We start from the raw sequence: 11,299 nt of genomic DNA, 5'->3' as shown, positions 1-11,299 counted from the left end.
GGCTATTCGGGGTTTTTGGTAGCTCCATATGAATTTCATCAATATTTTTTCTATTTCTTTGAAGAATGACATTGAAATTTAATTGGAATAGCATTGAATCTGTAGATTGTTTTTGATAGGATGGCCATTTTAATAATGTTAATTCTTCTGATCCATGAGCAGGGGATGTCTTTCCATTTCTTTTTGTTATCTTCTATTTCTTTTAACAGTGTTTTATAGTTTTCTTTGTGTAGGTCCTTTACTTCTTTTGTTAGGTTTGCTCCCAAGTATTTGATTTTTTTTTTGTTTCAATAATAAAAGGAATGGTTTTCTTGATTTCTTCTTCTTATGCAAGCAAACTTTTTGCTTCTTCTTAAAGAGCAAAATAAACATCTTATTTGGTTTTAAAAAAAGAACTTGGAAATTAATAACACAATGACTTTTTCATAGAAGGATTCAGGAAGTGCCAAGTTCTGTCACTGGGATGGAGACATTTTGTTCCTATTGTATAGAAAGAGACAGATGAAGTCTCTTTAGCAGTCCCAGAGACTGACTGTTTTAAAGAATCAGAGCATTTTCAGTGTATCTCAAGCTCAGCTGGACTTTAACCTTTATGGAGGAAAAAAAATCTAGTTCTTTTAACAATCAATCCCTTGAATCTTTTCTGATACATATGCCAAACCTCACATAATACAAGTCTAGCTCTGCCCAGATGAGATTTTAAAGGAAAGTCTGGAAGTTCGGATGGTAGGAGATTTGAGCCTGACTTAACATCTTTCAAATTTTAATCTTGTATTTCCTTCATGTATCACTTATGCAGAAAATGCACGCTGCCAGTGACAAAGAGGGATTTGCGAGTGATTTTACGTTCTCAGTGTTGATTTTAGACTGATCAAGGGAATGGCCGCCCACACTCATGTAAAATCTGAATGAAACCATAGAAAATTGTCTTGATCTTCCTTACTATATTATGGAAAGTGGCTTCCAGGAGGGAAGTATTTTTTTGTCTGCTTTGTTTTTAATTTTTCTGCACAATTGCTCACAAGGATCTTCCTGTTTCTTCTCTCCCTCCCGGACTTGGGTGCTGTAATTACTATCGCAGAGACCTGGAAGGATGCCTGTTCTTTGGCAAGGTCTCCTCTGCTCGGCCTCCTCTCGTTCTTTCTGGCTCCGCCTCCTCCGCACACCCTATAGCCAGCAGCTAGACAGCTGGGTTCAATCAGAAACCACTTACTACTCTAGACGATTCAAAGGGGGAAACTTCGGCGTGAAGCGCAGCCGGCTGCAGTCTGTGGAGCTTTCCATCCCCGGAACCCACCGCGCGGGATCCTTCTCGCCCGGTACCCCTGGTGTCTCCGGGGGTCCGATCCTGCGAGGAGGTGCCTTCCAGCCTGGTAATGGGTGTGGGCGAGGGACCTTAAGAGAGGCGCGGCGGCACCAGGGTGGTCCCAGCTCGGCTCGGCCGCTGCAACTGCGAGCGCGCACGCCACCCGGCGGTCTGCAGCCATGGCTGGGCGCTGAAACGCTGGCCGGCCCGGTGCCTCTTAGAAGAGCCTGCATCCTCGATTTTGGCTTCACCGCTGTCCTGGGTGAAAATGGCTGTCTAGACTAAAATGTACCTTAAGGGACCATACTGTGGTTCTCCAGCCAGTTAAGCCCAACGCTTAAGCTCCGAGACCTGGAGGAGGAGGAGGAGCCCAGCTCTGAAAAGTGCAGTCATGAATACTGGAGTTGCCATGAAATATGGAAACGACTCCTCGACAGAACTAAGTGAGGTAAGAAACAGCTGAAATGGGTTCTCTGGTTTCTGAGGCATTGGCTTTTTGGCAAACCCCCTCCTTCGCTATCTACCCCAGCCCCATACTTAAACCCCTCCCCACGCTCCTAGGCTGGAGGCAACATAATTAAAGATTAATAGATTTTTCTGGATCCTGTTTTAACTTGTAGTGCTACTCAAGGAAATGACCTGAACTGGCTTGATATTTTCAGTCTGAAACCAGTAGCTCAAAAAAGAAACTAGCTCTCACCACACCACCAAGGCGTTTACTTTCTGCTTTCTGTGCCTCTGTCCCTTTCCACCACCATCCCCCAATTTGTGTACAACATTCCTCTATGTAATCAGCAAAAAAAAAAAAAAAAAAAAAAGGTGATCCCAGCCGAACACAAGCCAATGGTAACTAATTGGCTAGGATTGGGGCTGGTGGTGTGATGGGAAACTCACTGGCGTTTTAAATCTATCAATTGACGTATTGGTGTGATGCGTTTGGTTGAGATCAAGCAAGGCGGTCTCTTCTCTGAGGAGGTGAATGGATCAGCACTGGAAGGAAACACATCAAAGCTGCTTAGAACTTTATTTCCTGCCTGAGACTGGACTCCTGACTTTCTGAGGCAAGAATATTTGCAATTTCTGATTCTCACTGCAACATATCATCTAGAATATTTGAGGCTAAAACTACATCAAACAGTATTCAACTATGTGAGATGCCCAAAGCCACCTTTTTTTGATGACTTTAGGGATGTCTCCCCCTCCCCCATCCAAGTCTTTGAATACTTGAGAAGTAGTGATGCCAAACCTAAGGAACTGTATACTTAAAAGAGAGGAAGAAGGCTGTTTTTCCCTATTAGCACCATCACTGAGTCATTTATGGGGGCAAAAGATGAATAAATACCCTGTGCTTCTTATGTATGGCTGAAGACTAGAAAAGGGAAGAAAAGGAGACTGGTGTAAAAGCAGCCAGAAAGGCAGATAGAGGTGATATCAGATTACCAACAGAAAAGGAAAAAATGAAAGGATGGCACCCTCATGGTGTATGTGGGTGTATGAGGGATAGGTTCATGTGGAAAGGGAGTGAAAAAGGGGTAACACTCCCACCCCCCAGGTCTGGGGCTAGGTGAATGCACTTATCCACTATCTGGTTCTTTAAGGGTCTTGTTGCTTTGCTGTTCCTGCTTGGGCTTAGAATAACTTTTTGAAGTGTTGATCAAATGTGGTAGAAGCATTTCCTTAGGGCCTTTTAACTTAAAAAAGAGAGGTTGTGGGAAGAGGCACAAGGACCTAAGTAACTTTTGCCAATTTCACCTGGAGGGAGAGGTTTCAAATCTAAAATAGAGGGTCCTGGGTCCTTTACTAATGCTAAGGAGAAGGCTTTGGCTTCTAAGGTCATTTAAAAATCTAACACCAAGGGAATCTTTCAGAGTCTCTGCTAGACCTTCACATTTTGTATTTCTCTGTAGCAGCTATAACTATCTTCATTTGAAGTGTGCTATTCAGTTATTTTTGCTTAAAAATAAATCACAGATTTGGAACAAAAGTGGCTAAAAGGCTCAATAGTGAAAGTGGAGAGTGGGATTGACTTTTGTAGTATTGGCATGTATAATAAATGTATTAGCTGAACCACTAGTGCTGTGGAACCCAGGTGGGAGATCAAGCTCTTTGCTTCTCTGTGGCTACTATTTAGAAAACTTACAGCCACATGAAAGTGTTAAGTGCGCATTATGAACTCTGCGTTAATTGAAACAATTAATATTTGAGCATTGTAAGGACATAGCTTTGTCCCTAAGGAAATAAGTTTTTACACAAACCACATTTTTTTACCAGATTTTTCCCTTACTGTCTGCTTGATCATTTTTTGCCTTCTTTCAAACCACTTCTAGATTCAATGATTTTGTTGTCCTCCCAATCCTAGTTTCCCTGTGGATTAACTGCAATAAACTCTAAGAGTAGTGTTTTGTTTTTGTACATATTTTAAATTAAGAGGCGCCTCCATGGACAATAACCAGGAGGTCTGTGGCTGGACTGTTAGATAGATAACTTACTTTATTTCTTAGTGCTGTGAACCTAATCCTAGCTAAAACAAATTCTAATTTATTTTCATACTTGGTTGGGAGCACTTTCTGATTAAGTGTTTGTATACGAGTAAGCTTCTGGGACTACTGTGAGAATGAGATAGTCCAGGGTTTGCTAGGGCATTAATATCATAAGGGGAAATAGGTGAGATTAACCTCTGAATAGGAGGGGTTTTTTACTTCCAATGTAGATTTCAACTCAAACTTGGAATCCCCCTTTTCAGGATGCCCTGATGTAGGCATGAAGTGGAAGGAAATCTGCTTCCTGGCATCATTGATTATAGTGACTTCCAAAATGGTTTCTCATTTGGGGCTTCTGAGCTACTTATGAAAATGCTGTCCTGGCACACAGGTAATTACTGCTGGAGAAAGTGCCTGATACTGAGAAAGCTGCCTTGTCACCATTTAACTTCTAAAGTGTTAAAGATGGTACATCTTTCTTATTTGGCATTAAAATGCCTCCAGCTAGCAGTGGTAACATATTGGGGTCAGAATAATTTGCTGAATGTCTAGGAAAGGTCTCCAGTATATGGCTATCTCCTACTCACTTCCCTATCAGGACACATCAATTGCCTTACCACCTGAGTTTGTCCTTCTGTAAGCCCACATGTACCTGGCAACACTACCCATTCTTCTGCCATAACCCTTACCACCCTGTATACCATTTATTCCTGTGTTTGTCTGTCTCAGAAGTTTACCTGTTAGGGAGTGTTCAATGGTCAGAGCAATACTTCTTTCTCAGGGAACATTCTTGCAGCATGGTTGACAGTTAAGAATGAGGGAAAGAAGTAAAAAGAAAAGACTAAAAGGAAAATGGTGTGGCCCCTACTGTATATTCTCAACTTCCTTCTCCCTGAAGTTAAGATCCTGGTTACAGAACCCCTTACCCCCCATCTCTTTCTGAAGGCACCCAGGAGCCCCAGACCTCCAACTGGGTTTGAAAAACTTTGCTTCAGCTAAATCTCATGGGAATGCCTGAATGTGTGTTTCTAGATATTCTCTCTTAAGGGCAGAGATCAGTGTGGGGGTCACTTGGATGCAGGGTCTAGTCCTAGCCTGTGGGAGTAGTTTCAGAAGTTGGAATTAGATTATGTTATTGCATTAGAAATGATAAATGTGAAGAATGGCAATGTTAAATTTTTTTAAGATTTATTTATTTATTTATACAAGACTGGGTACAGTCAGAAGCGCAGGAGGGTGAGAGAATTCACGAGAGCCAGAATGGGGAACAGAACAGGCAGACTGACGAAATACACTGCTGAGGGGATCAGTGGGCTAGGCAGGAGAGGTCTGTCACACCATGTGGAACCCTCGCCAGCGGCCAGGGATTGAACCGGTGCTGCAGAGGCTGTGGGCAGCTTCTCAGCCCAGCGCTCAACCACTGCGCCGCCAGGGGAGGCCCAATGTTAATATTTTGCTGAAATACTTCAAATGAAGCAATATTGTGCAAAACTACTTATTTCATCTTGCAAGCATTCCCTCCTTTATGCATATCAAAGGTTAAATCCATGTTTTTAAAGACATGTTGATATCAGTACAACAAAACTTTTTTTGACATGCAATAAGGTTGGTATACAGTAGCATTCTCTTAGAAATTACTGCTGTCCATTGATACTCTGGTTAAAGTAAAGTTGTTAGTGCTTGTGAAAATGGTAAGCTAATGCTGCTAGCCTTATCATGGTTTCTTTAAAAATTGAAAATGAGTATGTGGTGTTTAAGGATAAGAATGTGGAGAGTAAATCTGTATATAATTGTGCCCTACATTCAGGAAGACATCTTTTCTGACAAAGATAGGAAAGTTCCTGTGGTTAAGCTTCTGTATTCATTTGTAAGTGATAGAAATATGTTAATAGGTTTTATTTTGGGGGAATGATTTTAATCTCGTGGGAGTGATAAAGATTTCAATTCATTTTGTGTGTGCCTGCAGTAGAGCATTGATAAGTCCTTTTAAGCGTGCGGGTGAGGACCCACAGTCAGACACCCCATTTTGTATCAGGGCTGCCCTATAACAATTTTACTAATGTAAGTTTTTAAAAATATCAGTGTTCATATGGAGATTCCAATAAGGTCTGGGCTACTGTGTGGGTTTTATTCAAAATGTGATTGCAATATTCCTCAGTGGTGGAATTAAGTTATCATCAAAGCAATCAGCCTGTGATGTTGTAACTGGGTGGTCCCCCGGAAAAGGGGAAGTTTCAGGTTCCCTGCCCCACCCAAGTGAGGGTGGAGCTAAGCAGGGAGGAGAAGAAGGGAGGAGAAGGGAGGAAGCAGGATGGAGAGCAAGAAGAAGACCTGGAGGAGGTATGCTCTACAGAGCAGAGAGACATGTGAAAAAACTGCACTGGCTTTTTGGTCCTAGACTAGTTGAAACAGCTGTGGGTGAGAGACCTGTGGAGAGGTTTAAGATGGCAGCTTCTTGATTTTGCTTTTGCTTTTTTCCTCCCAGACTTGTCTGATTGTTTCTGACTCTTTCCTATGGTTCCCCTCTGGAAGGCGCTTGTGGCAGGCTTTTGGGCCTTGCCTTGGGCCAGTCCTGTTTGGCTGGACTTTTACCCATAAGGGGACCGGTAACTTCAGGTGCTTGAATTGAAAACTATATTGTCTTTTCTGTATTGTGCACTGATTGTATTGAAGTTCCTTTCCATTAAAGTTCTATATGTCTTGATGTGGCAGATGGCAGAACCTATTTAGAGCAGGCGGGTTTGAGGATTATGGGGTGCCCCTCTCCCTGTCCTGTAACAATGCTTTGGGGCTCTAACTGCACCACTGGTTCACTAGATGGGAAGTTGGCACATATTCTACCACAAAATGATGAGGCTCATACAGTGTCATAAACACAGTGCAGCAGTTGGAACAAAGATGTTATGTAACAAGCTATGTGGAGAGTTCTGAGGCTTATGCTTTTAATAAAAAAATTAAGCTTTTCAAGGTTTTTCTACCATCAAAGACCCCAGGTAAAATGGTTTTCCTTTCACATCCTGTCTTTATTTCAACAAGTAATTTGAGGAAAAATTTTAATTGCTTTAAAAAAATATTCTAACATATGAATGGTTAATAGGAAGAGGCCAGTTAAAGAAAAAAGACATTAGATTGTAAATTTCTAGACAGCAATATGCAGTTATGTCCAGTGTTCAGGAATAGTACTCAAAATTGCTAAGCCTACGCATGCCTATTTTCTGTCATTTCCCTGCTTAACACCCTTCATTTCAGGTACCCTACTCTATTTCTCTGTTGACCATCTGTATCTCTGGCCACTTCATACCCTTACATTCCAACTTCCAGCCAACTCAACTGTGTCCAGTTGAGTGCTGTTTTTTTTTTACCTCAAAACTTGCAATTTTCAGCAGAGCTGTACCTCTGCTGAAACATTCTCCGTATCTTCAACCTTGACTTATCTGGCTCCTGCTCGTCTTAGAAGACTTAGTTCAAGAATTAGTTCCCATAATAATCCTCATGACATTCTAGTAAGGTCTAGGTTTCATGCTCTCCCCTGTGCTCTGATACACCAGCCATTTCTGCATTATAGCACTTACTACCATACAGATATGCAGATTTGCTGTTCCTACCAAAGCAGCTGCTATTTGCACTGGCATGGTGCCTAACCCCTCAACATTCCCTTTGAATGAATGACCTTAATTTCAACCTATGCAGTAGTATATAGGTTCTATATTTAGGAGCATTTGCTAGTGAGGAATGGAATCTCAGACAGATTAAACCTCTTGTGCAAGGTCACATATCAAGCAGGTGGCATTATGATATTCCAAAAGTCCCTGCTATTTGCATAATACCTGCAGTCTTCTCGGAATATGTGGTCATGGCCTCCAGAAGTGGCCTTGGGGATGGTGGGTAGGTTGAAAGAGAGACATCTGGAAGGATGACCAAGCTCCTGAGAGGATTATGCTAATACAGATTGGCGATTTCATATAAAATCCAATTAATGAGGAATAATGAGTCTGTTTTTGGGCAGGCTGAGTTTGAAAATGTGGTCATCTAAGTACAAATGTGCAATAGGTTATGTGATGAAAAGGTTCAGGGAGAGGTCAAGATTAGGACTCTCTGGTCTTCATAGCTATTCTCCTACAATGCAGATGAGTTGATAGCTGATGTTATAGTCCACTTCAGCTCCTCCACAATACATGCTTATAGCTTATGTACACATAAGTTACAAAGTGGTACTACTCTGTGTGCTCAAATGTAGGTAAAAGGAATCTAGTCTGCCCTTAATATATTATTATATGTATAGTTGACTCTTGAACATTGAGAGATACTAGCTTCAAGATGCTGCCTTCCCCCACTGTAAGGAACATGAGTTCAAATCATGCTATTTTTTGCCTTCCATGCAACAGACAGCCCATACCTTGAAATGCTTTTTTCCACCATACATCTAACAAAAACAGATGGGCCTTGCATTTGTAACAGCATGGCTATGGGCATTTAACAGTGTAAAGGGTTGGCTAAGCAAATTGTCTCAGAGAACTGACAGTGAACCTACCTGGATTGGGATGGTTGGATGACACCCACTTACCCCAGGATAGCCAAATTGGCAGATGCTCAAGTACCTTGCAATCTACCCTCCTTATCCAAGGTTCAACCAACCGATATGCAGAATTGCAGACAGAAAAAAAAATCTACTTATTAGTGCACCTGTGCAGTTTAAAACTATTGATATGTTGTTTAAAGGTTATGCTTAAGTTGTGGTTCTGAATTATTTAAGAAAAATTAGCTATTAACTAGACTTAACTATGGTGATCATTTTATAATATATACAGATGTAGAATTATTATGTACTACACCTGAAACTAATATAATGGTTTATATCAATTTTATCTCACTTAAAATCTCTGAATAGCTTGGCCCAATACAATAACGTTTGTTCTTACAATTCCTCCTCAGAAAAAGGGCAGGATAAACAGATTGAATAAGTGGCTATGTTCATGAAAGTAATGTGTTTACCAGAATTTGGAAAATATGTGTGAGTAAGCAAAACATCTTGTAATTATACTACTGGATAGTATTTGAGTATATTCTTTTGCTTATAAATAATCTTTAAAGGAATAATACTTTTTATTTTTTATTTTTTTAATTCTTTTCCTAGAACTTAATGCAATATCTTGCAATCTCTGGCAATCTCATTTCTTCTTTCTTTATTGCAATCTCTGGCAATCTCATTCTTCTTTCTTTCTTCTTCTGGTTTATAACACTACATATGATTTAGGGAAATAAGGTCATACCTCTCAGATGTATGTTACTGCACTACACCCACTATCAAAGTCTCCATAGTCCTCTACTCTAGGCCATTGGGCCACGTCTGCATGTTTCCTCCCCCTCTATTACCTTCAATTTTTCAATTGTATTTCTTTTTTTTTTTTCTTAAAGATTTATTTATTTTTATTTTTATTTATACAAGCACTGGGTACAGTCAGAAGCGCGGGAGGGTGAGAGAATTCACCAGCACCAGAGCGGGGAGCAGAACAGGCAGATGGATCGAAATACACTGCTGAGGGGAGCAGCGGGAGGCAGGAGAGGTCTGCGCGCCATGTGGGACCCTCCTCTGGTGGCCGGGGAGCAGCCGGGGATCGAACTGGCACTGCAAAGGCTGCGGGCAGCTTCGCAACCCAGCGCTCAACTGCTGAGCCATCGGAGAGGCCCTCAATTATATTTCTAAGGTTAGTTTTAGTTTACTTTCATCAGTTCCTTTGTTGTTGTTTTTTTCTATGTTTTGCATACATAACTGAAATCATCCAGTAATTGTAAGTATCCTGATTTCATTTTTCACATAGTCCCCTCCAGTTCCCTGAAGGTTGTCACAAATGAGTTTATCCTTTTTTAATAGCTGAGTGGTATTCGTATATATCTATATCTATATATGTCATGTCTTCTAATCCATTTTTGTGTTGATAGGCATTTAGGTTGATTCCATAACTTGGCTATAGTGGTTTAGTGCTGTAATGAACATAAGAGTGAATATATCCCTTTGAATTAGTGATTTTGTGTTCTTTGGATAGATATTTAGGAGTATAATTGCTGGATCACTTGTAATACCTATGTTTCATGTTTTGAGAAACCTCCATACTATTTTCCATAAGGGCTAGACCAGTCTATATTCCCATTGAGTGTATGAGGGTTCCTTTTTTTAATACTCTTGCTAACATTTGTAGTTTCTGGGTTTTTTTTTTTTTTCTTCTGATATGGACCATTATCACTGGAGTGAGGTTCTGTCTCAATGTTGTCTCAGTGTTGTTTTGATTTCCCTGATGTAGAATATTTTTTCATGCACCTGTTGGACTTCTTTAGGTTTTCTTTGGGACCTCTTTACCTCTTCTGACCATTTTTTGATTGTTTTCTTTGTCTTTTTGTTGAGTTGTATGAATTCTTTGTAGATCTTGGATATTAGCTCCTTTTCAGATGTAGGATGTATACATATTTTCTTTCATTCAGCAGGTGCTTTTTCTCTCAGTGATAATTACATTCACTATGCAGAAATTATTTGGCTTTGTGTAGTACCATTTGTTTATTTTTGCTTTTGTTTTCTTGCTTTAGAATTAAATCCCCAAAGATATTAATGAAGCCATTGTTATATATAGTTTTACTTATTTTTTCCTGTGTATTTTATGTTTTCCACTCTTACATCAAAGGTCTAATCCACTTTCAGTTATTTTTGTGTGTATGACATGAGAGAGTGGTCTAGTTTTATTTATCTGCACATGGCTCTTCTTTGTTTCCTAGCGCCATTTGTGCTAGGACATTCCTTTCTCCACTTTACATTCTTGGCTCCTTTGTGGTAAATTAACTGTACAAATAAGTGTGCCTTATTTATGACTTTCAATTCTATTCCATTGTTTGACATGTCTATTTTTAGTCCAATACTGTACTGTTTTGATTACTATAGCCTTGTAGTATAATTTGAAACCTGGGAGCATGATATCTCTATACCTCTTCTTTTTTTGTCAGTGTTGCTTTGCTCTTCATTGTCTTTGTAGTCCATATAAATTTTAATAATGTTTCTGTTTCTTTGAAAATACCACTGAAAGTTTGATAGGGGTTGCATTGAATCTATAGGTCACTTTGGGTAAACTGGACATTAGCAACATTAATTCTAATTGGATGATTATCTGATTGGATAATCATCTTTCCATTTCCTTGTATCTTCTTTTTCTTTTAACATGTTTTATAGTTTTCATTGAATAAGTTGTTTATTTCCTTTTCTAGGTTTATTTCTAGGTATATAATACTTTTTGATGTTATTGTAAATGGGATTGTTTTCTATCTCTTTTAATTATTTGCATATAGGAATGCAGCAGACACTCATGTTGATTTTGTAGTCTGCCAATTTATTATACTGAATTGCTGTTTCTAAATTTTTTTTAGTGGAGTCTCTATGGTTTTCTGTGTATATTGCCATGTAACATGCAAAATTTGATATTTTACTTCTTTTCCAATTTGGTTTTTTTTATCTTTATCTTGCCTAATTTGC

General features: G+C 39.7%; 1 protein-coding gene across 1 annotated transcript in view; it reads left to right on the top strand.

Moving 5' to 3' along the window:
- Nucleotides 1-1,697: 1,697 nt before the first annotated feature.
- The window catches only part of MCC (MCC regulator of WNT signaling pathway), a gene marked incomplete at both ends in the record, with an annotated part of 304,107 nt that continues 294,505 nt past the window's right edge, over nucleotides 1,698-11,299 (top strand). The window contains one exon of the mRNA XM_084233100.1: nucleotides 1,698-1,754. Within this exon, the coding sequence (XP_084089226.1) occupies nucleotides 1,698-1,754 (57 nt within the window). The remainder of the gene's footprint in view (nucleotides 1,755-11,299) is intronic.

The sequence above is a fragment of the Talpa europaea genome, assembly GCF_964194135.1.
Source record: "Talpa europaea genome assembly, chromosome: 5".
NCBI lineage: Eukaryota > Metazoa > Chordata > Mammalia > Eulipotyphla > Talpidae > Talpa > Talpa europaea.
The sequence above is the reverse complement of the archived record's forward strand: the minus strand, read 5'-3'. Positions and strand labels throughout refer to the sequence as shown.